The sequence below is a fragment of the Anopheles coustani genome, chromosome 3 (assembly GCF_943734705.1).
Source record: "Anopheles coustani chromosome 3, idAnoCousDA_361_x.2, whole genome shotgun sequence".
NCBI lineage: Eukaryota > Metazoa > Arthropoda > Insecta > Diptera > Culicidae > Anopheles > Anopheles coustani.
Genome location: NC_071288.1, coordinates 13,335,346 through 13,363,174, shown reverse-complemented (window position 1 = coordinate 13,363,174; position 27,829 = coordinate 13,335,346). Strand labels below are relative to the sequence as shown.

At 50.3% G+C, this 27,829-nt stretch overlaps 2 protein-coding genes across 3 annotated transcripts in view; one reads left to right on the top strand and one right to left on the bottom strand.

Annotated features, from left to right (window-relative positions):
• The first annotated feature begins 689 nt into the window (after nt 1–689).
• On the top strand, nt 690–17,166 carry LOC131272147 (protein pecanex). The gene is made up of 10 exons (XM_058273788.1): nt 690–1,228; nt 5,319–10,884; nt 10,972–11,132; nt 11,207–11,363; nt 11,438–11,680; nt 11,761–11,913; nt 11,979–12,172; nt 12,245–12,943; nt 13,019–14,596; nt 15,007–17,166. The coding sequence occupies exons 1-10, from the start codon at nt 1,076–1,078 to the stop codon at nt 15,622–15,624; spliced, it is 9,522 nt and encodes a 3,173-aa protein (XP_058129771.1). The 5' UTR covers nt 690–1,075; the 3' UTR covers nt 15,625–17,166.
• Nucleotides 17,167–18,267: 1,101 nt separating this feature from the next.
• Nucleotides 18,268–27,829, bottom strand: part of LOC131271345 (protein crumbs) — a 33,236-nt gene continuing 23,674 nt past the window's right edge. Inside the window, exons 5-12 of one of the 2 annotated variants that reach the window (XM_058272746.1) lie at nt 26,744–27,468; nt 24,533–26,676; nt 22,040–23,190; nt 21,839–21,963; nt 21,525–21,769; nt 21,281–21,452; nt 21,053–21,124; nt 18,268–20,105 (exon numbers count right to left, since the gene is read on the bottom strand). In XM_058272746.1, coding sequence (XP_058128729.1) covers nt 19,875–20,105; nt 21,053–21,124; nt 21,281–21,452; nt 21,525–21,769; nt 21,839–21,963; nt 22,040–23,190; nt 24,533–26,676; nt 26,744–27,468 — 4,865 coding nt within the window. In that variant the 3' untranslated portion in view covers nt 18,268–19,874. The remainder of the gene's footprint in view (nt 20,106–21,052; nt 21,125–21,280; nt 21,453–21,524; nt 21,770–21,838; nt 21,964–22,039; nt 23,191–24,532; nt 26,677–26,743; nt 27,469–27,829) is intronic. The other variant, XM_058272747.1, reaches the window with a different exon arrangement.

The window sequence follows — 27,829 nt, the reverse complement described above, 5'->3', positions numbered from 1 at the left end:
GGGGGGCGAGAAGACGGAAAGAAAAGTCTTGAAGAAACAGTCAAAGAAAAGAAAGGAGTAAAGCAAGCCTCGAGTTTCAGCGAGTCCGTGTGCGAAATAGTTTGTAATGCTGCGAATATTAGTCATCTAATTTTAGTTAGCATATCGCTCCGAGACGGTTCCGCGTAGTCTGCCCTATCGGAATAGTGTCCGCCTGTGGAAAAGGTGTCGTAAAAGCAAGCAGCAATCGTCCCGATACGGGCTAGAAGAAAAGCAGTCTCAATCCGGGGGCACAAAACAGCGCGTTACAGCACCGTTCGTCGTACCGTCGCTGGTGCGATCGTTCTCCTCCAGCAAGTGAATTCTTCTCGGTTGGGGGTCGGCCAACGTTTTTTGAGAAAGTGCATCGTGCGGTGGTAGGAAAATCGCAGATCTCAAGTCGAACGCAGGTCCGGTTTTGGGAAGGCCGTGTGGATGTGCACGGAATCTTTTCCTTGCGGGCACGTACGAAAACATTCGGATAAATGGTCGGATGGTGAAGTGCGCGCGGTACTACGGCGCTAAAGCATGCCGAGTGAGCCAGCAGTAAGCAGGAAGTGGAGTGCGATTGAAAGAAAGTTGATTAGTTCCGCGGTAGAAGAAAGAGGCAACACGCCATCACGCTCCTTCGAGGCCTTTTGGCTGTGAGGTTCGTGGAGTGAAGTGTGAGGCAGTGTTTGGGTCGCAAAAATAAATAGTGCGTCGAGGTCGTACGAGCGAATGCGTGCGCGTGTGTTGGCACCAGCGAGAAAAAAAAGAGTTTGTTGTTTTCGATCTGACAAAACGAATGGTCAGAGGAAATACCAAAGTAGCCCACGTTTCAAATCCAAAGCAGCAGCAACGTTGTGAAAATCCGGAGCGACTACGTCAATCGAACGCGATCCGGTTCTGAGCTGCAAAACAGCTACGTTGACCGTCGCGCCGTGTGGCTGGCATGGTAGCACACTAACACGAATGGTAACACAACACTGGTCGGCAGCAGGGACGGATACGGTGCGGCCACGGCACGGCAGCAAACGGTGGCCGCCGAGCAGCAGTATGCAATGAACGAGCAGCAATGGGTTCGCAAACGTTGGAAATCCTGCGCCAGGGAGTGCTCGCCAGCCTGACCGGTGGCTGGTACTACGACGTGCATCAGAATGTCTTCTGCAATGCCGTCCATCTGTACATTTGGTTGTTTCTGTTGTTCCTCCCGTTCATCATCTACATGGTAAGTTGTCGCCAGTCGCAGATGATTCATGCTATAAACCCGCCACATAGAAGGCACGGTACGAAACGCCGGGGGAAGTGGTAGAATGTTTTTTTTTCCTCAAGATGAAGCATCTCGATCATCGGAGCCGACGGTGGCCTGTGACGGCTTTGTAATTGTCGATCATCAAATCAATTGACAAACATTCTCATTTACGTTACCGACCTTCAGCGTGTTCCCGATGCTAAACGAATGTAACAAAGTGGCATCTAACCCATCTGAGGCGGAGAAAAGAAACGGTTCGATTCAAAAAGGGCCCTGAAAAGAAGGAGGGCAAACAGTATTTGCTCTCACGTGATGTCGATTAACTGGGACGACGGGAAAGAAGGGCACATCAAACACTGTTCAAATGTCCGATCGGAGAACGAGTATCTGCTAAAATTGACCACCAATAGAGGTCGACGATAAGTGTTCAACATTTGATGGGCACACGACTCGACGACGTGCGGGAAGAAACATGCGTATACACAATTGAAACCACCCCACCAGAATGCAGAAGCTGCAGGCAAGGGAATGTGCATTTGCTACTTGCATTAATGCGAGAGAAGTGCACAGACGTACGCCCGCGCTCCCTTAACGCTCACGTAATTATTGGAGATAGGTGCGGCGTGTGTCGGACGACCGTTGTTTCTGTGTCGATTGATTCAAGTAGATTCGTAGTAGTAGGTTACTTAATGCTGCCAGCCAGCGAGCCACCTTTGCCAAGCTATTACACTTGACCATGGCCTTGTTTCATAATATGGTTCTTGAGCCGAGCTCGCTATCGCTCACCCCTACCCGGTGATGGTGTTGGGGATAAATTGAGGACAGTGATGCTATATTGGCGTTATAGGGGCAGATTTCGCAAATGGGACGTCTTCCATTTCGATGGATTACATCGTAGGAGAAACATCTCCCCAGTTTTTGGTCGTGCGTTCGCTTATCTTTTTAGCATACAATTTTTGGGCCTGATAAGCGACGATGATTCGGCAAGATTTGTTCCCTGATGGACAGCGAAATGGAGAAATAAAAAAACCCCATGCCCCGGCGAAGGATTAGCGGTGGCTATCTTTCATGCAAGAGTTTTATCATTTTTATTCACCGCATTTTGCTCTCGTCGGCGATGCATTCGTTTGTTCGTTCGTTCGAGCTTAAAACGCATTTGGTCTCTTAATTGATAATGCACATCCGACCGTCAGCTGGAAGTAATGGATACCACCGTACTTGCTGCTGCCTGCCCTGCACGCACCAAACCGTGGCGAATTAATTCCATCACCACGGTTTCTTCCACGGTTCGCTCTTGACATTAGATGCGATGCACTTTTCCCAGACAAAGCTCGCGAAGCTGCCAGTTTTGAGTCTCGGTGCTGCTCTGCTGCTTGCTATTGCCAGCACCAAGGTCGAATCCCGATGCTACTGTGCAACAACGTACCGGTATTAGGTTGGCTTCAAATGGGTTGTATGTGTATGTATGTGAAACATATTGTCTCCAAACCATGTGTGAAAACTAATTAATTTATGAAGTTTATAATATGCACCTTCTTTATCAAGACGTTCGGGATGCATTCTAAAACGACGTGGATTTTGAATTGTTGAATTGATCTTCCTTCAACCATTCAACACACAATTAACCAAGCTGAACGGGGTTTTCTGTAAATATTTAATCGGGAAATAAATTTGAACGTGGTACGTTTTAAAGTAATGCCAGAGACATGGCAAGTTCATGTGCAGGAAAATCTATTAACAAAATGCGTTTAACAGTTGGAGATGCAATCACCAACGAACAATATAATAAACCATAAAATCAACTTCAAGTGCCATTAGTAAATTGTTAAACATCTTTCACCTTTTATGAACTTGCATTTGCATTCATTCACCTTTTCCAGCAACCCAGAAAAAGATGCGACCGATGTTCGTGGGTTTCAATTGTTGTTGGACGTTCGCGAAATAAGTTCCTGGCAACCGGTATTCCAGTAGTTTATACAAACTCTCTCTTTCTCTCTACCCCCTCTGGGTCTTCTGTGACTGCGTAGCTGTTACTAGCGCTTAATCTATTTTGCACCTCCTTGTTTTCTTCTCTAATTTCCTTTCTAAAACCTCCGCCAAATCCTGCCCACCGGCAATATGGCACCATCTCCCCGAGTCGTCCGGTTCCGTGTGCCACCGAGAGAAGGTTGACGGTAATAAGCGCGACGGCGTAAACTAGTCCTAGCCCCCCCTCCCCCCCACCGTAACGCATTCGTGCCGGCAACACAACCAACGAACCCGTACATCTACGCGGTCGCGGTTCGGAGGCGAATGTGCGGGTGAAGGAATGGAGACGATTGCATTACTCGGAACGCTCTTTCCGAGCACATGATGATGATGGTGATGGCCACGCGGTGGTGGCGACCTGTTCGCACTTTCATTTCTCGCGTCCTCTCGATCCGGTGGCCACCACCCGTTCTTGGGCTGGACCGCGTGTTGTATGCTCGTGTCTTTGTGCTACATCGTTATGCACCGGCCGTTGCGATTAACGAGGGCACTCTTGCGTCAGTGGCCGGGACCGTTCCAAAGGACGGAACTTAGACGAAATGCGACTGCGGTCGATTATTTCTGGTTGATTTTTCCACCTTAACGGACACGCGGTGTGTGTCGCCAAGGCGTCCGCACAACACGTGGAGAAAGATAACGAGTTAACATGTCACCGTTTTTTTTTTCCTGCTACGTATTAGCAGCGCGCCTGTAAATGCGTTTGTTGGTTTACGATTATCTGTTTACCTTTTTGTGTAACGCGTTTAACAGTACTGTGTACTCAACAGAACTGGTCTTTCAGTTCCCTTGCTTTATTTAAAAAAAAAAAATTCTCCTTTGGATATGTTGATGCTGACAAGTGTTATGGATAAAGGATGGCCTCAGGAAGGAATGATTGAAGTACGTTTTATATTGAATGGATTTCTTAAACAAAAATTGCTCTAGCCTAGGGGACGGCATACATTTCCTAAAAAGAACCAGATGTTAAAAAGGAAACCGAAAGCGGGCGATGACTTAATGTATTCAAAGTAGTACCCTTTTAAATGGAGTATCATCTTTTATATAGTAAAGTTACATAAAATGTGGTAAAAGATAAAATATTTGAAATTTTATCATTAAACTTTTTTGAACATTTTCAAACTTATGTTCGTTGAATATTGTTTTTTTTTTCAACTTATACCAACAGATATAGCTTGTTCAACAATTTTAATTTTCACTTTTGGGAAGAAAACAAATCTGACATCGGGAACAAAGCCGATAAAAATTGAGATGGGTTTTTTGTATGAAACATTAAAATTTTCTTTAAAAAAAGGCCGGATAAAATCAGTTGGTGGACCGGACTTTGCCGACTTCTGTTCTAGACGAATGTTTTATGCTTGAGTGCATGAATGTTTAATGGTCTTCTTTGGGTTGTGATAACATGTACCAACAATTAGTAACAAGAGTTTATTACCTTTTTAATTATAACGTCAAAAACAGGCTCAATCCCTTCAAAGTAATCCGTGATTACCTTTTCTAGTTGATTATAGTTATAAACACGAATAAGTGTTCAACAACGCTCCTAACGATCGAAATTGACTTGTTTAATAAATTAAATAGGATACCTCCAATACAAAGGTTTCTCTCGCTCTACTGACACTCTCAGCAGCCATCTATTTATGGTTGTATGTTGACAAAAACGACTTGAAACATCTCAGGTTGTTATGTGCGTTCTGCCGAGTCACCGAAGCTAACGAATCGGTCGTTCCAATCGCCCCCCGGTAGTTGCATCGGTAGATAAGCTATCTATCTTCCGTGTCACCGGGCTTTGCATTACACAGAATGGTGGTGGCGCGTACATTATGTTTAATGTTGTTTGTTGGTGAATGAGTAATCGTGTGGCTAAAAATAGCAACTCGGCTGATACCCGGAAGGAGCGGAGAGGTGCAATGTGCGATAACCCCGGAGACACCGCGTTCATTTTCCATGTTTAGTGGGGAATTATAATAAAAATGGCCATAATTTTGTCAATAAAAATTACTCACTATCAGTAACGGTGCGCCTGTTTCTCTCTTTGCAGTACTTTCCCACCACCGTAGCAGTATGGAGCGTCTATTGCGTGCTGATCGCGATCATCATCACCTTCTTCAAGACGGTGAACGTGGCGCTGCATCGGATGTATGACCGGGCCCGTACGCTGTCCGAAACGAATCTGAAGAAGCCGGGCAGTGGCAGCGGTCTGGTGGGCGGAGGGCTCGGCGGTCCGGGTGGAGCGGGGAAGGTACCGCACGAAACGGTCGAGGACGATGACGAGCCGGGGATGGAGATGCAAATGCTCGGCACGGGGCAGGTGGGCGGCGGGGGTGTGGGTGGTGTCGGTGGCGGCGGGGGCACACCCCCGGTCAACGTGTCGTCGCGCACGTCCGTCGAACACCAGCACAGCGACGAGAACAGCTACGCCAACAGTGCGATCTCGATCGACTACCAGGAGCAGGTGACGAGCACGATCGACCTGAAGGTGGACGTACACCGGAAGAACAGCTCCGAGTCGAGCGATAGTGGGTTGAGTGGTGGCGGGGCGGCCGGCAGGCATGACTCGATCCCGGCGTCGGCCGCCTGCAGTGACACCTGCTTCCGGAGCAACCACGTGGCGGAAGCGAACAGTGAAACGCCGTACGGTCCGATTGTGGGCAGCGGGTCGATCGTGCGATGTAACACGGTGCAAACGCACTCGGCGGACGTGTGCAATACGGCCACCCACAAGCGTTCGCTGTCGACGCCGAACCAGGAGCGCTTTTCCGAGCTCGTGCTCGAGACGGTCGTGCGCGAGATGACGCGCGAATTCGGTGATCAACCGAAGGGTGGCGGTGAAAGTGGCCGCACGAAGGACCACTTTCCGGGTAGTACGCGCATGGTAGGTGCCCAGTCGAACGCGTCGCTCCGGCGGCATCAGTACAAATCGAAGCGGAAGCAGCGCTTCATGAACACCCAGCTGCAGCGTCAGATTTCGCTCGATTCCGAGAAGCTCGGTATGGGTGCGGATAATGCGACGGGCGGAGGGGCTGGGAGAGGGGAAGGAACGGTACACGGAGATGTGTCAGATGGGACGCGCAATCGCCGTCAACGGGGAGGCAGCAGTGGAGGTGTGGGTCACGAGGGAGGTGGTATGCAGCTGCAAAGGCACCTAAGTTCGGACGATCAGAGCAACAAATCGATAATGTCGTTGTTTCGCAACCATCAGCTCTCGCACCATCACCATCACCATCATCACCATCATCATCTGCTGGCGCTGCAGAATCGCGAACCAGATCTGTACATGGACCACAGCTACACGAAATCGGCCGTACAGCTGGCGAGCGCCGATCCGAGTGGAGGAAACGAGTCGACCAACGGCAGTGGGAAGGGTACCACCGGGTATCTGCTGCATCAGGCCACTCCACCGATCCGGAGGGACTCGAGTAGCACCATGTCGGCCTTGCAGTTGCCAACGGTAGCGAGCAGTAGCAGCAGTGCCGTCGCCGGAGCGATCGGATCTAGTGGTGGCGGTGGACGGAACAACGGATCGAATGACGGGGGCACCGGAGAAGGTGTCCCTTCGTCCAGTAAACGGCGGCGTCACTCGAACACAACCAACACGACCGGTGCCGGTGGTGCCACGGGACGTCCAATGCCGCGTTCGCTAACGTCGGTGCGCAGGATCAAGAGCGCGGCGCTGGAGATTTGCTGCAGTCCGGCCTCGATTCCCAACCTCACGCCAACGCACCCCAACAGTGTGGAGGTAATCGGTGGGCAGACGCTGCGAAACCCGCGCCACACAGTGCTGCCTCCGCCTAGCAAAAGCTTGTCGCGCAATCCGTACCTGAACTTGTTTACTAAGTCCAACGAAGGAAGCAGTGGATCCGGGTTGGTGGACGTCTGCGACGGTGCCGATGGTCAACCGGCCCGGGTGGATGAGGGAGTATCGAGCGGAGGGGCCGGAATGGAACCGGTGTATCCGATCGCGGAGCAGTCGGACGAAAGTACGCCCATCAAGAGTAGTAGCGGTGGAAGGATGGCGCTGGATGATAAGACACCGGTACAAAGGTTCGATCTTCACTCGGACTCGGACGAAGGGTTGGAAGATGACGAGGATGACGAGGACCGGGAAGAGGAAGACGAGGAGGACGAAGACGAGGAGGAAGACGATGGCGATGAGGATGACGAAGAGGAAGACGATGGCGCGATGGAAGCTGTGGATGTGGACGGTGGCGAAGACGCACTTGTAGATCAGGTGAATAGCTGTGGCGATCGAGTCGAAGGAGCTGCCAAACACAAAGCGGAAGCGGAAGATGATGGACGGAAACTGCACGGCCGGATAGCGGACAGCGAGGAGGATCTTACGCGACACGATCAACTTCGTAGGTTGCACCATCAGCAGAAGCAAATCCAACAGCAACAGCAGCAGCAGCAAGAACAGCAACGTTTACCCGCATCGGGGATGGCTGTGATTGCGCTCGACGATCCGGCGGACGAATCCGATCTCGATGCTCAAGATGCGGGCCTTCAGTCAACCGATTCCGACACGGAAAACAATGCCGGATCGCGATCGCCTCTGCTGGAGCCTCGGGCTCATCGAACGAACTCCGAGCAGCTGGTCGGAACGGCATCGGCCCATGCGGGAGGAAGCATTGTGGAGGCGAAAAATGGCTCTTGTTGTGCGGTGGTGACGCAGAAGCTAGCCAGCGAGGTGAAGAAAACGTCCTCCAGTCCGACGATCAGTACGACGGGGGGTGGGACTGAGGGTGGTCCGCACCACAAGCTACTCCGGTCGACGATGAAAACGTTCGACGAAATGACGTGCCACTCGTCGAGCGATTGGGAGCAGGCTAGTGCCAGCTCGAAGGATCTGCTGATCGTGAAGGAGCAAACGGCTCGTGACGGAGGCGGTGCGTCCGATGCGGCCACGGTTGGAAGTAGCGAATCGGAACCGCAACTTCCGGGCCCCAGCGGTATGACGAAGCTGATTGGCGAGGGAGCTGCGAGTGCTTCGACAGAAGGGACGGTTTCGTTAGGACAGCGTAGTAGTTTGGGTGCCATTCCGAAGACGACGACACCCCCGTCCGGGGGGATGTATATGGGTGCGCGTCGATTAAGCGTGGAGGATAACTATCCGAACGCGAGCAGCAAGGCGTACAATCGGACGCTCTCGCAGAGGCTTTCGGCGGAGCGTATTCCGGAGAATTCAACCGCCGCCCCGTTGATTACGTTTCTCAACTACCGTTCCGACGTGGCCATTCCACCGATCTATCTGCCCGGAAACAGCGCACTCTCGGAGCAACAAACGGCCAATGGGTTCACCTTTCGTCGGCCAGTGCCACTGCCTGCCACGCGTCCGTATCGGCAGCTGAACTGCCGTTTGCGTATGCTGAAACCATCCGACGGTGTCGATAACGGGGGCGGTGGTGGTGCGTCCGGATCATCGACCGGTGCGGTGGCCACACCGGGCGCAGACTTTTGGCGGGACGACGATAACAACAACAACCACAACAATAACAATAATAGTAGCTATTACTTGGAAACATTGGAAAGTCAACACCAGCAGGCCCGACTACAGTCGATAGCTGCGATGGCCAATTCCGCTGCGGGAGGCAATGGCACGGGCAACGGTAATGCACGTGTGCTTTGCAACGAACTGATGTCCGGCAGTGTCGGTGAGGTCCCGATGAACTTTTACGTAACGGGAGATTCCGACCGGTGGCTGCATTGTGCGGCCAATGTGATCAAGGAGCGCTTCAGTACGCTCAACCATCATCTGCACGCGCATTCGCATATGCATCATCATCACCACCATCGTACGATCAGCATCAGTGGTCCATCGACCAGTGGAGGAACTGGTGTAGGTGGGGTCGGAGGTGTGGGAAGTGGACTCGCCTCAACGTCGGCCTCCGGTGGGGGAGCTACGGTGGGAATGATGTCTTCGACGGTGGATGACTTTAACAGTGCCTCGATCAACTCGGGAAGCGGGATCGTCGATAAGGCACTGGTGGCGTCGACGGATTGTAGTCTTTCGCGTGGCCAGAGCACCATCGATGTCGTGCAGTACGGTGAAACGACCACCGGTGGCGGTGGTGTGAGTGCCGCCAAGGTGGTACGCCCGAAGCGGTACTATCGGTTTCCACTAAAGTTCCTCTGCTTCCGCGAGCACCTGAATATCTCGATGAATCGGCTGCAGCTGCTGGCGTTGTTCGATCGTGACACAAGCTGGGCGCAGGTGGTGCTAGCGATTGCACTCTGCACGCTGGTGTCGCTGCTTGGTTCGCTCGTGCTGTACCTCAAGTTCTACGAGGATCTGTACGCGTTCATCTTCTGCTTCGTGATCGCCGGTAGTCAGTATTCGCTGCTGAAGAGTGTCCAACCGGACGCCGCTTCGCCGATCCATGGGTTCAACAAAACCGTCACCTACTCGCGGCCGGTTTACTTTTGTCTGTGCTGCGCGTTACTGCTCATTGTGCACAGGCTGTTGCGCGAGTACGAGCTGGAGCTGGGCATTGCGGGGGGAGCCCGAGCACCGCTATCGATCGTCCTGTTTGGTTTCCCAATCTCGATCATCACCTTCCTCCAGTCGGCGCAGAGTGTGCTGTCGGTGGTGATCCTTGCGTTTCCGTTCCTGTTCAGCTTGGGTCTGTTCCCGCAGATCAACACGTTCACGATGTACGCGCTGGAGCAGATCGATATGCATCTGTTCGGGAGCAACGCTTCGTGCAGTTTGCTCGCGTCGTTCCTTTCGGTCGTGCGCTCGATCGTCGCATGTACGCTGCTGTATGGGCTCGTCTATGGGGCGCTATCGGAGACCGGTACGCAGCACGTACTGTTCTCGATGTACTGTGCGTGCCTGGTGACGGTGGCGTATCACCTGTCGCGCTGTACCAGCGACTTCACGTACTTCTGGGCGGTGATCAAGTCGAACCTGTTGACGCACTCGGACTACGATTCGGACGCGTCGAGCAAGGCGGATTCGAAGCTATCGTCCGATTCGTGCGACGACGGCAAAGACGAAGGGGGGGCAGGTGCCGGTGTCGGTGGAGAACTGAGGCGATCGAGTGCGGGAGCAGAGTCATCGACGGCACGCTCGACGGACGAGATGAACCGGGACTTTGACGAAGAGGCGGGTGGTCGAGGGGGAGGAGGCGATGGTGGTGGCTCGAAGGAGCTGGACGACCCACTGCCCCGGAAACTGCAGGACACGGTGACGGCCCGGCTAAAGAACGATGCCGTCGTTTGCGCCGTCCTGTCGCTGGCCACCTTTAGCCTTCACTGCAGTACGGTGTTTACGGTGCTGCAGCCGGAAATTAACTACGTGCTGCACACGGGCGCCTGCCTGTTGGGGTTTCTCGTGCACTACATCGTGCCGCAGTTGCGCAAGCACCTGCCGTGGCTGTGCATCGCCAAGCCGATTCTGAAACCGGACGAATTCGGCCTGTTCGAGGTGCAGAACCTCTCGAAGATTATGTGGTTCGAGACGATGTACGTGCTGCTGTGTTTCTTCGAGCGGAACATCCTCTACCCGCTGATCTTTGTCAGTGCGCTGACGGCCGATGCGGTGCTGATTGTGGACAAGTTCGGGCTAACGCTCGGCACGCTGTTAATCGTGGTGTGCAGTCTAAAGTGTAAGTCGGGGGTGTAGGTGTAGGTTTTCCAACCTGGGAGCATTTCTTATTTTCATCCATAAACTTTGTACGATTCTCCTTTCAAAGGTGTTCGAAATGCCTATTCCGATGTGGGCAGCCAGTACATCATACTCATCTTTACGGTGCTATTTTTTCGCCTCGACTACAAAATGTCCAGCGAGACGTTCCTCTTCGATTACTTTCTCATTTCGATCCTGTACCGGAAGGTGGCGGAGTTTCTATTAAAGGTGAGAAGGATGCCATCTCTGCCACGCAATGGTGTTTTTAAATTTAATCTTTATTATCAATCCTCGTCCGGTAGCTTCAATTCGTCGTCACCTATATCGCACCGTGGCAAATAACGTGGGGATCGGCGTTCCATGCGTTCGCCCAGCCGTTCAGTGTACCCCACTCGGCGATGCTTTTCCTGCAGACGGCGATCAGTGCGGTCCTATCGACACCCTTAAATCCATTCCTCGGTAAGTACCAATGAGAAAGGTTATTCCAAAGCGATCTTTACTTATGAATCCATTCGCTTCTTCCCCGCCCTTAGGAAGTGCCATATTTCTTACCTCGTACGTACGCCCGATTAAGTTCTGGGAGCGCGATTACAATACCCGCCGGATCGATCACTCCAACACCCGGCTGAGCTCGCAGCTCGAGCGCGATCTCGGTGCGGACGATAACAATCTCAACAGCATCTTCTACGAGCACCTGACCCGCTCGCTGCAGCACTCGCTGTGTGGCGATTTGATGATGGGCCGCTGGGGAAACGTCAGTCAAGGAGATTGCTTTGGTAAGGTTAAAGACGATTTCATTTGACGATCAATTTTTTGTGAAATTTCTAACCCATTCCGGTCCTTCTCACTCTTTCAGTGCTTGCCTCGGATTATCTCAACTGTCTCGTGCACATCATTGAGCTGGGGAACGGACTGTGTACGTTTCAGATGCGCGGTCTCGAGTTCCGTGGTACCTACTGCCAGCAGCGGGAAGTTGAAGCAATCTCAGAGGAGGTGGAGGATAATATTGGTATGATTGAATAGTTTGCAATTATTGTCCAGTTGCTAATCTATATTGGTTTTCTTCCTTTGTAGGATGTTGCTGCTGTACGATCGGCCATTTGCCGCGAATGTTGAGTGCTAATGCCATGTTTACGACTCGCTGGCTCGCCTGGCAGGTGATGGCATCCAAGTACGTCCTGGAGGGATACTCCATCTCGGACAACTCGGCCACAGCAACGCTGCAGGTGTTTGAGTTTCGGAAGGTTCTAATTTCGTACTATGTTAAGGTGAGTTCGAATATTCACTGGAATGATCATCTCTCTCCCTGTCGATAACTAACCAGCAACTTTTTCTTCCAGAGCATAATTTTTTACACACTTCGCTCGCCGAAGCTCCTCCGTTGGCTAACGTCAAAGGCGATCGAGGAAGCGCTCGAACACACCACGGACCGGCAGTTCGTGGACCTAGATCCGGTGTTCAACAACAATTTGGACGACGATTACGACTATCGGGCGGCCGGAATAACGCGAGCCAGCTTTTGGTGTGTGTACGGTGATTGGATTCAGTTCTGTAGTGACAAAAAACGTCAACAACTTCATGCTGCCACGCACGATCGTGGTCCGGACAAACAGCAGCAGCCGCAGCAAGGGCAAGGACAAGGGAATGTTTCAGCAGCAGCAGGAGCAACAACCAACACCACAACAACGGTGGCCGCGACCCCATCCGGTGGAGGAAACTGTATGGTTTCATCGTCAACGAGCGTTGGCGCTGGGAACAAGGGGACAGCAGAGGGTCAAGGTGGTCGTGATGGTGTCGAGCAGAAGGAGGATAAGGCTGCCGGGTCCGGTGATGGTGGGTGGATGGGTGCAGATGGCGGTAAGGCTGATGTGGATTGCGGTGAATCGAGTGGAACCAATGGAAACGGTGGAATGGCTGGGGGACCATCTTCGAATGGTGCAGAGGCCACACCCGGCTCATCGCAGACGAATGGTGCAAGTGCGTCCACCACAACGGCCACGAATGGGTCGTCCAACAACACGCAGCAATTCTTCGTTTCGGTAAGTAGAAGGAAGGAAAACCCGGCGGAAAGATTTTACAGCATACATTTTTTTCTTTTTGAATCCTTTCCACAGAATCGTGACTCACTGGTGACTTCGCTGTGCATGTCGCTGGCACTGCTTGCACGACGTACGCTCGCAACGGCCAGCCACAGTGCGTCGTGTAACGTCGAGTTTTTCCTGCACGGTCTGCACGCGCTGTTCAAGGGGGACTTTCGCATTACATGTCCCCGCGATGAGTGGGTGTTTGCCGACATGGAGCTGCTGCATGGTGTCGTTGCACCGGCCGTCCGGATGTCGTTGAAGCTTCATCAGGATCACTTTCTCTGCCCGGATGAGTACGATGACTACAGCAACCTGTACAACGCCATCGATTTCCACACGAAGGAGCTGGTCATTTCGCACGAAGCCGATCCACTGTGGCGCAATGCGGTCCTCCGTGGGACACCTCACCTGCTCGCCTTGCGTCACGTCATGGACGATGGGTCGGACGAGTATCGGGTGATACGGCTTTCGAAGCGCTTCCTGAACTTTCGCGTCATCAAGCTGAACCGCGAGTGTGTGCGGGGGCTTTGGGCGGGCCAGCAGCAGGAGCTGATCTATCTGCGCAATCGGAACCCGGAGCGTGGCAGTATTCAGAACGCGAAACAGGCGCTGCGCAATATAATCAACTCGTCGTGCGATCAGCCGATCGGTTACCCGATCTACGTGTCGCCGCTGACCACATCGTACGCGGAAACGAACGCTCAGCTGTGCCGGATTGTCGGCGGGGAGATCACGCTGGAGAAGATCCAGCAGATGCTGATCCGCAGCTGGCAGCGCATTCGGCAGCGGTGTCGGGAGGGCTGCAGTAGCGGCAGTGCCACGATCATCGACGGTGAGATGACGGAGATGCAGGGCGTTTATTGCAACACACCGACGCCGAACAATACGCTCTCCGGGACGGCCGGCACACTGTCGTACGGTAGCCAGAATATGTCGATCTCGGGTGCGGTCGCGGCACGGGGCAGTATGGCCAGCATCAACAAGCCAACCAGTACGACGCTGCTGGCCGGGTTTTTGAACCGCGAGCGTGACGCCGAACGGGAAGCGATGGCGGCGATGGGAGGAGCGGGTGTGCGCGAGAGGAGTATGATAGCGAAGCGCAACCTTGGCAGTACCAGCAAGGACCGACTCGAGTGGACCGCACTGCAGCTCAACAAGCGCGACTCGTTCCGGGAGGTACTGAGCGAGGCTGTTGGGTCCGCTTCCGGCGGGGTAGCGGGTGGTAGCGGAAACGAAAGTTCGGCCGGAGCGGACGATGAAAGCCAAAGTACGGCGGGTGGTGGCAGCCCAAGTACGACGATGCCGCGCAAGCAGCGTCTGTTCATCGAATCGTTTTCGGGTGTCGAGGGTTTCAAAGTGCGGTACATCGACGATACGAGCGGCGGGCCGGGTACGGCCAGTGGGAGCGGTGCGGCAGCCGCAGGAAGTCGCATTCCGGGTGTCCCGGGAACGTTGATGTTCACCCTATCGCCACCGGAACAGTCGTCCACCGTGGATTTGTTTGGCAAGACGCCGGCGGTAGCGTCGGCTAATCCGTACCGACACTGGAAGCTTCGTCCACCGCCCATCGGCCTGAACCGGAAGGTTATTATTGTTGATGCATCACAGGTTAGTTGCCCTCTGAATTGTGGAGATTTCAGTGTGTGTATTTTAATACAGCTAGAGTTAGTTCCATTCGACTATAACGCAAGAATCCATAGAGGGGTCATGTTGACCGCTTCGTAATTTTCGTTTTTAATCGCTCGAAAACGACTTAATATAAAAAAATGCTCTCCTTAAAGTCTGACTAGTTCCGAGAATCAACTTGCGGTCCCAAATGTTTTTAGCGGTCATTTTGACCGCTCTATTTCAACATGCTATAACTTTGGGAACGACTACTTTTTAGTATATTTGATGACTATCTTTAAGCGCTTCTAGTTTTTTGATGCCCCTGTGCATTACTCTTCTAGTTCGGTGTTCAAAGCGAAAAAAGGTCAGGTCGGAATGATGTCTTATTCACTTCGTATTACTCGTTACAGATCTGTGACTCGCTTGATCTCGGTCGCCGGATCGACGTGATCTGGCCGAACGAAGAATTCCGTGCCAGCGGTGGCCGCCAGTCGTGGAAAGATTGGTGCCCGCAGGAGGGGATGGTAGGGCTCGTCGTGCACTACTGGCAGCCGAACCATCCGGACCATCACTTCCGCTCGAACGTGAACCACACGATCTTGCTGGTGGAGATTGGCACACGGCACGTACCGATCGGCGAGAAGGGTGTCAAGGAATACAATACGGCCGGTCTGCAAACGCTCGTCTCTTCTAGCTCGACCGTTCCAATCGATGATCCACTGCTGTCTGCTGATGTTGATGAGTCCACCTCCGGCGCGGATAAGGTCACCACTCCCATCAGTGCATCCGGAGAGCGAACGATCGTGCCGTGTGCAACGAGTGCAACGAATACGACTGCCATCAATAGTGATTGTGTAACCGAACCGGATGTACCGGAAGTAACCTCTTCCACCGTTCCTCCGGTTACGGAGACAGAAACGGAAACGAAGTGTGAGCCGGAGAAAGAGCAATTAGCAACGCCTGCGTCAGAAGATCGAGGTGAATCGGAAATAGCAGACGAAGCGGCAGCTACTGCAAGCACGAACTGAATATATGCTGCTACACGACACTCGCAGTGCTTTGAAGTATCCTCGAAAAGCACATCAATCTTGTATCTGTAGCATTGGGCGTTACCGTGGTTCTTAACCGATACAAAAAAATCACCGACCGCGTTCATTGTTTGGTCATCCTTTAGGGCCCCGTCGGATGGAATCTGTTTTAATGCCACTGGACGGTCTCCTCCGCTAGGATCTAGCCGTGTAATTTAATTGTAAATAGCTAGTTTCATCATCGCCTTATACATGTAGAGCTAGACACAGGAAAAGGGTAAACGGGATCGTATAGGCAAAGCCGGGTTTGAAGGACGATCGGCTGTTTAGGAGCAACATGCATCCTACACCTGGAAAACCCCGTCAAACAAACCCCAACAATCCAACCGGGGGTTAGGGTACCACGAGTGAGCGTGTCAACTGTATGACAAACTAGTTTCTAACAAAGTATTGTGCATGTGCATGCCTTTTCTCGGACGCCATTCTTAGGTATTCTTTAACTCGTACGTTTCGCTTTTGTTTTATGCCAAACTTTCCATCACCGGGGCTCGATTGTTCCCCGTTTTTCGATAATGTTACTTTATTACGTTCTAATATTTGTTGGTTGGTAAACCGAACCGAATAATTGTTCAACCTTTGGGAGAGGAAGTTCCTTTTCACCCTGTTACGGATGGAAATACGCACAGAGCACCTGTTGAGTTGAATCTTCGTTAGTCATCAACCGCTAAGGTAATTGTTGAACCAAGCCAAGCCAGAGGGAAGGTATATTTCCTTGTGGGCTCAGAGGATGATTCCATTCTATATCATTATTATTTTTTACACAAATCCTTTGTTCTTTTATTCCTATTGTAGATCATTTATTTTTTTTTACATTGTGTGGTTTAGTTATTTCCACGTATAATGCCAGAATTTTAAACGACTTTTACTAGCTAGCAAACGATACAATAAAAAGCCGCACACGCGTTCCCAGGGAAGGCTAAAAAACGCTCACGTTTTGCTTACTTGGCCGCGGGTTGGCTTGGAAAAACGGAAAACCGATCGATCGTACTACGTCAACGAACTGAACGAGCACCGGGGGGCCAGAAGGTGCTCGGAATAATAATAATTGCGTATTCAAAAAGTGTGTAAATAAACGCGCATCGTTAGAGGCGAGAGTAAAGGTCCCAAAGGCCTTTGCGACCCGGGTTGAAGCGGGGTCGGGAGCGTGGTGGAAAACCGTTAAAAGAAAATGACCAGCCGTAAAAGGACGCGATGAAATGTGATAATTAACGTTTAAGCGAAAACAATATAAGAAAGCTGTAAAATAGTTTAATCAAAGACATAAGGGGCAAAGAAGTGGATTACGAAGTGCCACCCTTGGGGTTTGCTGTCTTGCGGAGGTCCATGGTGTAAGAGGAGCGGCGGGAAACACACGTGTACTAAACTAAACTCGTGACAGGGTGAATGACAAAACAAGTAAAAAAAAAACAAGGTAGAAAACGAAGGCGACCATGGCACTGAAGTAGAGCAGATTGACGGCGCAAAGCAAACGCTATCCGCAATGTTGACTAAAGAAAACTCGTTAAATTATTATGTAAAAATCACGAAATTAGAGTATACAAGCAAACAAGTCCTAACCGAATAAACTAGCAGCAGGATCATACTACCCAACATAAACAAAACGAATACATACAAGAACAAGGCGAAAGGATGTTCGATAGACAAAAACACGGTGTGCGCATTGTTGTAGCGCTGTAAACGCGTGCTAGAGAAAACCACACGGGTTATTTAAGGCAGATGTACAGCGATCTGAAATAGAACCGCTTCTGGTGGGGTTGAGAAAGACACACACACACACGAACACACAAACACAAAGTTACGATAACCACGTTTGTTCGAGAATTGATCAACATTAGTTCTAGATTAGTTAGCGAGTTAGTTAGTTACTTTACAACACCGATCATCAAAGAGAAAACGTTTAGCAAAATGATTGCGCGATTGTTTGTTATCAAAGTAATATCTTAGAGGTTGCAGAGTTAACCGCTTGGAGGAGGATATATAGGGAACTGAAGCAGGAGATAGATTACGACAGGGAGGGGAGACGATTTAATACTGTTTTTAATACCTACTAAAACGCGTTGGTTTGTTCCACTGTTTCTCGCTTTTTTTTTTAAATAAAACACCTAAAACCATCGATCGGAAGATAGTTTAGAAACATATACGCCAATGGACACGCTAGGAAGCGTTCGGACGATTTGTGCGACACAACACGACGGTGGTAGCAGGGACGACAGTATCGGGGACGGGTTTTGTAGACAACGTGTGGAGCCTGAATCTTGAAGATATGGGTAGTATTTTTTCTGTTACAACTAATATAATCAAACTCTCGCTCTTGGAAATCTGGAAAATGGATTCACAAGTTATGCCTTTTTTTTAAACAAAAGAACAAACTCTTTAAAAATACAGAACTGGAAAAGAAAACATTAAACATACGAATTCTATCATTCAACAATGATCGGGGCTTTTGTTTCTAGTAGTACGAGAAAATACCATCCGAAAGTGTATCTTTGCCGCGACTTCGTAGTTTATTTCTTTCGTTGAAGTGTTTAAGGAATATTATTCAAATATGGCTTTACCATAAATCAAACCATGAAGGATGAAAGTTATCAATCATTGAATTTTTATTTGATTTTTTTTTCTATTTTCGTTCTCACTTTCTCATAGTCATTGCGCTATCCTTACCTTAGTTTTGTTTTGTTTTAACTAACTATTTGCCCTTTCCGCCCAAGCGCTTCGTTATATCAATCCGGCTTGAACACTATCGATCGCATAAAATTACGTTGCTTATCTTTGCCTACTGTGTTACTTTACACAATATTGATCCACTTTTCTCTGATAATGTTTTCACATATGCGCGAATGAGTAAAATACATACTATAAAAATGATTGTTTTTTTTCTCTCTGCTGCATGCAAAAATTACGAAAGCCTTTTGGAAGTGATGAGACGGAAACCGCTGTTTTGCGATGTTGTGAGATGCAATATTTTACCCAAATCCTAAACAAATTAGTTTTATGGTTTTTTACTCCGTGTCCTAATCTACGATAAAAGTTTGCATTTGGTTGCAGGAAGTACGGAGCGTCCCAAAGCGCCGAAGAAAACCGGTAACAGATAACATTCTTCTTACTTCGAACCCCTGAGCGTACCTCATGAAGATGATCGAAGGCAGTTGTTCCTTGCTTTCTGCTGTTTCACTCCACTTTCCTGTGCAAGGCTTAACTTTTTTACAATTTCCCAAAAGCATAATTTTGAAGGCACATTTCGAAGGTTTTATAATTTAAATCCTAGAATGTTAGTTTAATCTGCTACAGGAACGGAGAGGGTTGGATGGCTCGCGAGCAGATGAGCGAGGAAATTTTATTTTGAGTCGTTTGTCCTTTGCCTGCCCTTCGTCTAATCCAACTTTTTTTTAATTGTTTAAGTGAGGTGCGGTCAGCCAGCAGGAAAGATCGTTTATTGATTATTTGATTGGACGGTATATATTTCTTACAAAAATAGTCTAGGCTAAATGCCTTTCACGTTCGACCTTGGCTTGGCCGCAACCATATCCTTCTTGGTCCAAACAGTTGCCCTGCGTCGTCTCCCTTCCTGGGCATCGGGCGGGGCGGAAGAGACTCGCCGACTTTCCGCAGTGTATATCACAATGTAATCAGTAGTCGTCGGCGGAAGCGGTTTTAAAATAAACACAAACACTAAACCCCCTTTCCACTTAAAACTTTCCCTCTAAAGCCACCGATCAAAGGGGGATCAAAAGCACCACTTTCCGCACGCGAACGTTGGCGGAGGACACCGGGCACCGGGGGACGGGGTCATAGTGTCCTTATACTTAACAGAGAAACAAAAAAACCCTTCGTTCATGCTCGATACTCTATTGTTAACTAAACTATCTTTTTACAATCAGAAGAAACCCGTTTCGGGATTCGTGGGAGAATGAGTGTCCTTTCTATTCTTATCGCTAGCAATGGAATGCAGGACGAGGTCCGGGGGTGTCGTCTATCGTGTTCAGTAAAATGGAACGTATAAGAAGGCACCACTTGTCTTCTCGCTGAGTTTCGTTACACGTACGCGCACGCAGTGTAATTTGCCTACCTAGTGGAATGTATGACATGTATGGAGTGTGTGGCCACACATACCCGAGGGGAACGTACGGAACGGGAGGATACAAACAAACAAACGTAAAGGAGAAGGAAGAGGTGCACCGTTTTCCACCCTTCTATATCAGTCGCTCCTCCGGTGGGGGCTTCAGTACGTTGTCCATCTCCAGTCTTGGGTTGCAGTACTCTTGCGCGGACGGGCTGTAGGTTCCACGGGTTGCCCGCTTGTTCCGGGCCATCACCAGGAACGTTCCGATCAGGGCACCGGCGATCATGAGAATACCGATCACGACCGGTACCACGATGATGACAATGTCTGCGCCCGACGCTTCTTCCGCCTCAAGCGTCGCCTGTAGGGTATAATGGGAAAAGAGAGTAACATTACTTTTCTACTACTTGAAGATCACAAGCTATGAATACTTTGCTGTACCATGCAATAAAGCGTTCATCAAAAAAAAAAACATGCAACGATGATAAGGAGATTATTAGGGCGGTACCATTGGACTTCCTTTTCCCATATTTTTCAAGTGCCTAAATCATATCATAAACAATTTAAACGACACGGGAAGTATTTAAAAGTTTTGTTTGTCATGTAACAAGCAACGAAATAATAATACAAATCAATGCGCAGTTCAAATGCGAAAATTGAGTACAAAACGAATTGCTCAATTCGAACCAACTAGTTTAATAGAGTGATAACCGGTGAACTGAAAAAGTCGGTGTAACGAATAATTTTTGGTGTAATCAGCGGAAATAATCAAGGACGAAAATACAGCATTTCTGATTCAATTGTTAAAAAGCTCTTAAATCATACAATCGGTTCATATGCTTTGTAGCAGTTATCGGACCACAAAAATACTTAACCAAAACTCCAATGAACAATTATAACGGCAGAATTCCATGGTTTTTAAATATCTGTATTAAGATCGAGTGTAGTTTATGGAGATAGTATATTATTAATGATTGGTTTCATTGTCATAAATGAATTGATCAATGAAAGATGAATTTGAATACAAAACAATTTTACGTGTTTGTATTGTTATCCCGGACTAGATGCTTAAGTTGTTAGTTATTTACTCGATACGTAACTAATTTAGTGATTATTTCGTTTCTACATTTTTAAAATACTCCATATAAGTTATTTTTTGGGTTAGTTGTAACTTGTTATCGGTTAGTTCTATAGATTTAGAAAAGCATGAGAGGAAAAACATAACATAAAATCCGTAACAAAACCATGTACAGAGAGGCGTAGACTCGTCTACGGTGCGTAAAGAGTTGATTAGAGTAAGAATAGAACACTCCCCACAAAGTTATGCACATAGTAGTAAACCGTGTCCAGATAGCTTATCTCGTTGATAGTGTTATCAGCCTAGAAGGGACGGAGATGACGCGAAAGAGAAAGAATGTGAGATGAGAAATGCGATGTGATGATTGTGGTGATGATTTCTTCCAGCAGGATCCCGTATTTCACGCGAGTGCATTCTAAGCAGTCGGAGGCAGAAGCTTTGCGGATCGGCTAGCTTACCTGCTCGGAACAGTTGACGCCGGTGTAGCCGCCGGTGCAGTTGCAATAGTACCGTCGCTCCTTGTCGCAATCCTCCACGCAGATGCCACCATTCAGGCAGATGCTAGGATTCTGCTGGCACGGATCGAACTGGGCGCAGTCCTTCCCACACATGCCTTCCTCGCAGCGGCACCTGCAATGAAGCAATCGATTGGGGTGTTATAATTTCGCTCGCTCAACGATGGCAACCTCCACCTGATCGCACCTGAAGGAACCTTCCGTGTTGATGCAATCGCCTCGACCACCACAGCTGATCCGCTCCTGGAGACACTCATTGATGTCCTGCTCGCAGTGCTTGCCATCGAACCCGGTGCCGGTGCAGTTGCAGCGATACTCGTTGATGAAATCGACGCACTGGCCACCGTTCTGGCACGGTGCCGATTCGCACTCGTTCACCTCCGTCTCACAGTACGTTCCGACGTACCCGGGCTGGCAGCTGCATACAGGAATCTGCGGGATGCGAGAAAGCGACAACTTTTAGTTGAAAGTTCTTTGCCGTATGTCGTTTGCGATGCTTACCATTGCTTCCGTCTCACAGAAGCCACTGTTTTGGCAGGGTTCGATCGCGCAAAACGGAGTGTCACACAGTGGCCCCGCGAATCCGGCACTGCACGAACACGTGAAGTTGTTTCCGGTGGTCATATCTGTGGTGTGGAGTAGATAAAGAATGTTACAAGAACGTTTTGATGTCGTTTCGAATTGCGTATTCCGGTGACTCACTGTAACCGTCGACACAACGTGATCCATTGCGGCAGGGCGTGTTCTCGCAGGTAACCAATCGGAACACCTCGCACTGCGGTCCGGCGTATTCCTCCGGGCAGGTGCAAGCAAACTCGGCCAGCAGATCCCGACAGGTGCCTCCGTGTTGGCACGGGTTGGAATCGCACTCGTTGATTTCGATCTCGCACAGCCGGCCCTCGTAGCCTTCGACGCACTGGCAGGTAAAGTTGGCCACCCCGTCCACACAAGTGGCCCCGTTGGTGCAGTTGGCCATCAGACACTCGTCGATGTTCTGGGAGCAATCGTCGCTTTCGTAACCGGCCGGACAATCGCATGCGTACTGCTCTGAAGGGTTACTACAAACGCCACCGTTCTTGCACGACTGCTGGAAGCACAGGATGCAGCCCTGGTCCGGTTGGCTCGAGTTGAGTGTAAAGTGCGCCTCGGTCAGGTTGAACGTGTCCGGGTAGATGGCCTCGTGGGGGAAGAACGGCAGCAGGTAGCCACCGACGCGCGTCTCCCCGAGGCAACCCTTGAACGAGGAACCCTTGTCCAGCCCGCTGCCCACCACCGAGTTGTTCTCGATGTGTGCCGTCGCCGGCATACCGCCGAGGTAGATCTGCCGTCGGCCGGAGAACAGGTGCCGGAACGCGTAGTAATCGATGCTAGCCGTCAGACTCGGCTGCGGATCGATGGCGGTTTCCCAGCCCTTCCAGCCCGCCTCCAGGTTGCCGCCCGAGCTCGCCCTTACGTAGAGGGTGTGCCAATCGTAGCTATCGTCATCGTCGTCACCCAGCTCCCGCTCGAAGCGGTGCGTTTCGGGCAGATCGCTCGACAGCAGCCACGAGATCGTGACCAGCTTGCGGATAGTGGAGATCTCGAAGTACATATCGCCATCATGGACGTACAGCAGCGTGCCACCGAACTTGGTCCGGTACGAGATCTCGATCGTCTCGATGTTGATCTCCTTGTGGTCCGCATCCTCGAACGTGTACACGAGCGGTTCCTTGTCATCGTAGAAGGTCATATTCGAGATGCACTCGTAGCCGGCGTCCCGGTTCTGGCAGGTCGCATTCATCGGACACTTTTGCAGCTCGCAGAACTGAATGTCCTGGCAGTATTTGCCCTTGTAGCCTCTTGGACAGGTACATCTGGAAGTGACGAGAGAATATCAAATTAACAAAATTTATAATATTGTATCGAAATAACATGTAGAAAAACGAGAAATCGAGCACTTTAAATGGACATCAGCTACTAGGGAGCCTTGGCCATGTTAATATTTGAATTTGGAAATTAATCATTAATTTTGTTCCTTTCAGAAGGATCGTGACACTTTTTTAACATATTAATGCTCAGTTGAATCTTTCAGTTTAAAGTTTAAAAGTAAAAAATAGGAAACAACAAAAGGCTTTAAAATAAATTAAATGGTGCACACTTTCTCTAATTATCCAGCAAAAATAGTATGGGAAATTAAAAGGGAACCTCTTAGTTTGTCCCAATTTATAGATTATCGCGGTAAAGTGTTCAACTAGAATGACCGACAAAAAAATCATTTTGATATTGTGCTCATTCACCGTATTTTTGCTTGTAGAACACCACCTTTCACATCCAACATTTTTGTATCCGCAAGTAACACATTTTGTAAAATTTTATGGAAGTAGATTTTACAAATTGAAAATAAACTAAAACAATATATTTAATTGAAATAATGATAAATGCAACAGAATAGAAGAATCCATTTTGAAAACAGCAGAGCTAAACGATACGATATATATCGATAATTTTCACAGTTCTATCAAGTGCCACTTGGGAAAAATAAGTTTATCATATGGATGCATCTTTTTCTATGTTCCTTATTCGCTCACAAGTTCTCACAGATTTTCCACTAGGTCGTACATTTGTCAGTGAAGAGATGGCTCTACCATTTAAAAATAAATTGCTATTTTTACTGACTTCGGGTCAGGTGCGGGACCTGACATTAATTATGAATCTCAACAATGAGATTGTTTCAGCAAATAACTATTAATGTTGCGATGAGATCGGATAGGCTCTTGTTAAGACTGTATGTTACATGTTTGGATCATTTTACTATTTGAAGAATAACAATAGTAGATAGTTAAGCATTAAATATTAACTTGACCGTAATTGAACACGAGGATCGTACGATAACAACAATTACAACACCATGGAAGGAAGGGCATTTCGTTACCTAGCCGCGGTAAACTGTTCCCAGAACCGTTTTACTTCGACTAACGATCCCAACCACTCTAGCCACTTGCACTGGCTGGATGGTGAGAATGGTTTGAGGTATGTTTGAGATGTATGTGTGTTTGCATGAGTGCGCATATGTTGTGTCAAAGAGAAGAAACGTGAAGATATGCCAAGATTAACGCTTTGACTAAATGCCGGTTAGATGATCGCTATATGTCTCCGACTTCCCTCGGGCAGTCAGAATATCAGATAATAACAGGTTCCTCACTGGAGCCCACTTACATGAAATCGTTCCACGTGTTCTCGCAGTACGCGTCATGATAGCACGGCTGACTCCGGCACAGATCGTCCGAAACGATGCCCTCCAGCACCGAGTTCCGGTCGATGGTGACCTGCCCGAACGGTGCCGGCAGCACCAGCCCGTCGGTACCGTTGGCGAGCGGGTACATTTCAACGATCATCTCGTGCGTCCCATTGGATACCTGCACGTCCTGGATGATGCCCTTGAAGTACTGCTTCTCCGAGTCGTCCTTGTACAGGCTGTTGATGCTGTCGGCGTTGGGCGGTGGGCCTCCGAGGTAGAGCACCTGCGCATTCAGCTGCCCGGAGGTGGAGAGCGTCTTGCGGAAGTACTCGGTACCGTTCAGCTTCACCTGGATGAGCGTCGAGTTGCGGATCACCTCGATCAGGTGCAGGTACCCGTTGTCCAGCTTGTTCCCACCGACCGTGTAGCCCTCCGGTGTGTCGTTGAAGATCATGCGCACGAGCAGTTCGCCCTTGGCGAGGAACGCCGACACGTACGAGGCGTCTCCGGGTGGCTGGTTACTGCTGCTGACACTCTGATTCTCCGGATCGGAACCGAGGTAAAACACCTGCCCGGAGGGTTTGCGCGTGCGGATGAACATGGAGATGTCCAGCACGGAGCGGATGGCACGGCGCGCTACATCACTCACGGTCACCTTGACGGCCGAGTTGGTGGTGTTTTCGTGGCCAAACGTGGCCGCCGTAATGTTGTACTTGCACGTGTGCCCGAGGTGTGGCCGCTGGCAGCTGCACGAGAACGTATGCCACAGATCCGTACAGTGGCCGTTCGAATGGCACGGATTCGGGTGACACTGTTCCGTCCGCGGGCAACCAGTGTCGATGTTGGTGAGGCTGGTAAACTCCTGCTCCTGCCCAGGCAGCACATACTGGTCGTTGATCACCACGTCTTCCATGCACCCGACGAAGCTCGACACGGCCCGAGCGATGTGCTTGAGGTAGGGTTGTGCCAACGATGGTGTCGTTCCACCGAGGTACGTGATCGGGAAGGATGTGTTGGCACCGTTGGTTCCCTCGTACGATGCGATCGGATAGATCGTCTGCTCGTCGTTCGCTGACAGGACCAGATGGGAGGAATTAATCGCCACAAACACCTTCTGCCACTTACTGTTGTTCAACTCGGAGCCGATAAACACGCCATCCCAGCGGTTGAGCAGTGCGGAGTGTAGGTTTAGCCGCCCGTTGTTCAGCACCAGAATATACGAGGTAGCACCGTTGCCGAAAGCGAGGATCCCGTTCGGCAGTGTCGTCTTAAAGCGTAGCTGAATGTCGTAGCCTTCGTCGCGGGTCGTGTTTACCACCAGCAGGCTGGTGGCAACGAGCGACATCGTCGTCACCGTGTTGCACGTCTTGCCGTGGAAGCCCTGTCGGCACGAGCAGTTGAACCGGTGCTGCGTCTCATTCTCCAGGTACGGCATGCAAGTGCCACCGTTCAGGCACGGTTGCTTCAGACACCCCGTCAGCGCCACCGAGCAGTTCTTGCCACCCCAGAGCGCATCGCAGTCGCAGTTGTAGTTGTTTCGCCCATCCATGCACGTGCCGTGCACGCACGGATTATACTTTAGGCACTCGTCGATGTCCGTCTCGCAGTGCGCTCCCTCGAAGCCCGGCTCGCACTCGCACGTGTAATTGCCCACACCGTCCACGCACTGGCCGTTCTTGCACGGGTTTGATTCGCACTCGTTGATGTTCGTCTCGCAGTTGGTGCCCATCGTGCCCGGCACGCAGACGCACTCGTAGCCGTCAGCGATCGCGTACGAGAATGACTGCGAGAAGTAACTCGGGAGCCCTTTGGCGACCAGGAATGACCCCGACTGGTAGAGCGATTGGTTCGAGTGCTGCAGACAGGTGCCGCCGTACAGACACGGGGCACTTTCGCACTCGTCGATGTCTTCCTCGCAGTTCTTCCCGGTGTAGCCCGGGTAGCAGGTGCAGGTGTAGTTGTTCACCTTGTCCACACACTCGGCCCCGTTGGTGCACGGGTTCGATTCGCACTCGTTGATGTTCGTCTGGCAGAAGGTGCCCGAGTACCCGGTACCGCCACAGTCACACTGGAAACCACCCAGCTGGTCGATGCAGCGTCCTCCATTCTGGCACGGTTGACTCTGTCGGGAAAAGAAGGGCGTTAGTTCATCGAAACGCGAAACACCGTGGAGTTTTCGGCCAGCTTACCTCACAATCGTCGATATCGATTTCGCACAACCGTCCCGTCATTCCTGGCACGCAAACGCACGTAAAGTTGGCCACCTGGTCCAGACACTTCGAGCCCTTCGAGCACGGGTTACCCTCGCACTCGTCGATGTCCACGCTGCAGTCCTTCCCCGTGTACCCGGGCGGGCAGATGCACTCGTAGTCGTTCTGCTTGTTCTGGCACTCGGCGTTGTTCTTGCACGGCCGGCTCAGACACTCGTCCACGTCCAGATCACAGTTGAGCCCCGTGTACCCGGGCGTACAGAAGCACCGGAACGAGCCGGGCGTATTCTGACAGATGCCGTTTCCGCAGATACCGTCCCGCTTGCACTCGTCGATGTCGTTCTCGCAACGCTTCCCCTCGTAGCCGGGCGCACACTTACAGCCGTACCCTTGGCCCTGCAGGAAGCACGATCCGTTGTTCTGGCACGGTGACGAGGCGCACGGACTGTCGCAGCTCGCCACACCATCCGGACACTGACACTTGCCACCGATGCAGCGGAACGGTTCGGCACAGTTGGACGGGCTGCAGAGGGATCCTCCTGAGCTTCCCGTGGGACCTGTGGTGCTCGTCTCTCGCTCACACCGTGACCCTTCGTATCCTTGGGGACAGATGCAGGTGGAACCGTTCGGTGCGCAGCTGCCACCGTTCAGGCAGTTGCATTCGTCCGAGTACGGAAGCGCGATCGGCGATTCACAGCGGTTTCCTGGCGTTGTTGAAGCGATGTACAAGAGAAGGTAAAGGTTAGGGATATCTCAATCAAAAAGGTTCGAGGCAACACTGAGCGAAGCAGATTCCATCGACACCATTCCGTTGGGTTTTGGTACACAGTTATAAAAAGGATCTGTTTTTGAAATTATCAAAATTGGTCTGTTCAATTTTATCCTAGCAATATCGACAAGAGCATTCATCCTTTCATGATAGAAAACATTGATAAAGATACAATTTTTGAATTTTTACGTATTTTTGCATTTTATGTAATCAAGTTTTTTACAGAATAAAACATTTGAGTAAAACATTTTAAGAAAAATTTAACCAATTTCAATAACATTAGAATCAAGACGTGA

Coding starts and splice junctions, on each gene's coding strand:
- LOC131272147 (XM_058273788.1), top strand. CDS start 1,076: ATGGGTTCGCAAACGTTGGAAATCCTGCGCCAGGGAGTGCTCGCCAGC. Junction 10,885..10,971: donor CGTGGTGTGCAGTCTAAAGT/GTAAGTCGGGGG, acceptor CTCCTTTCAAAG/GTGTTCGAAATGCCTATTCC. Junction 11,914..11,978: donor GGAGGTGGAGGATAATATTG/GTATGATTGAAT, acceptor CTTCCTTTGTAG/GATGTTGCTGCTGTACGATC.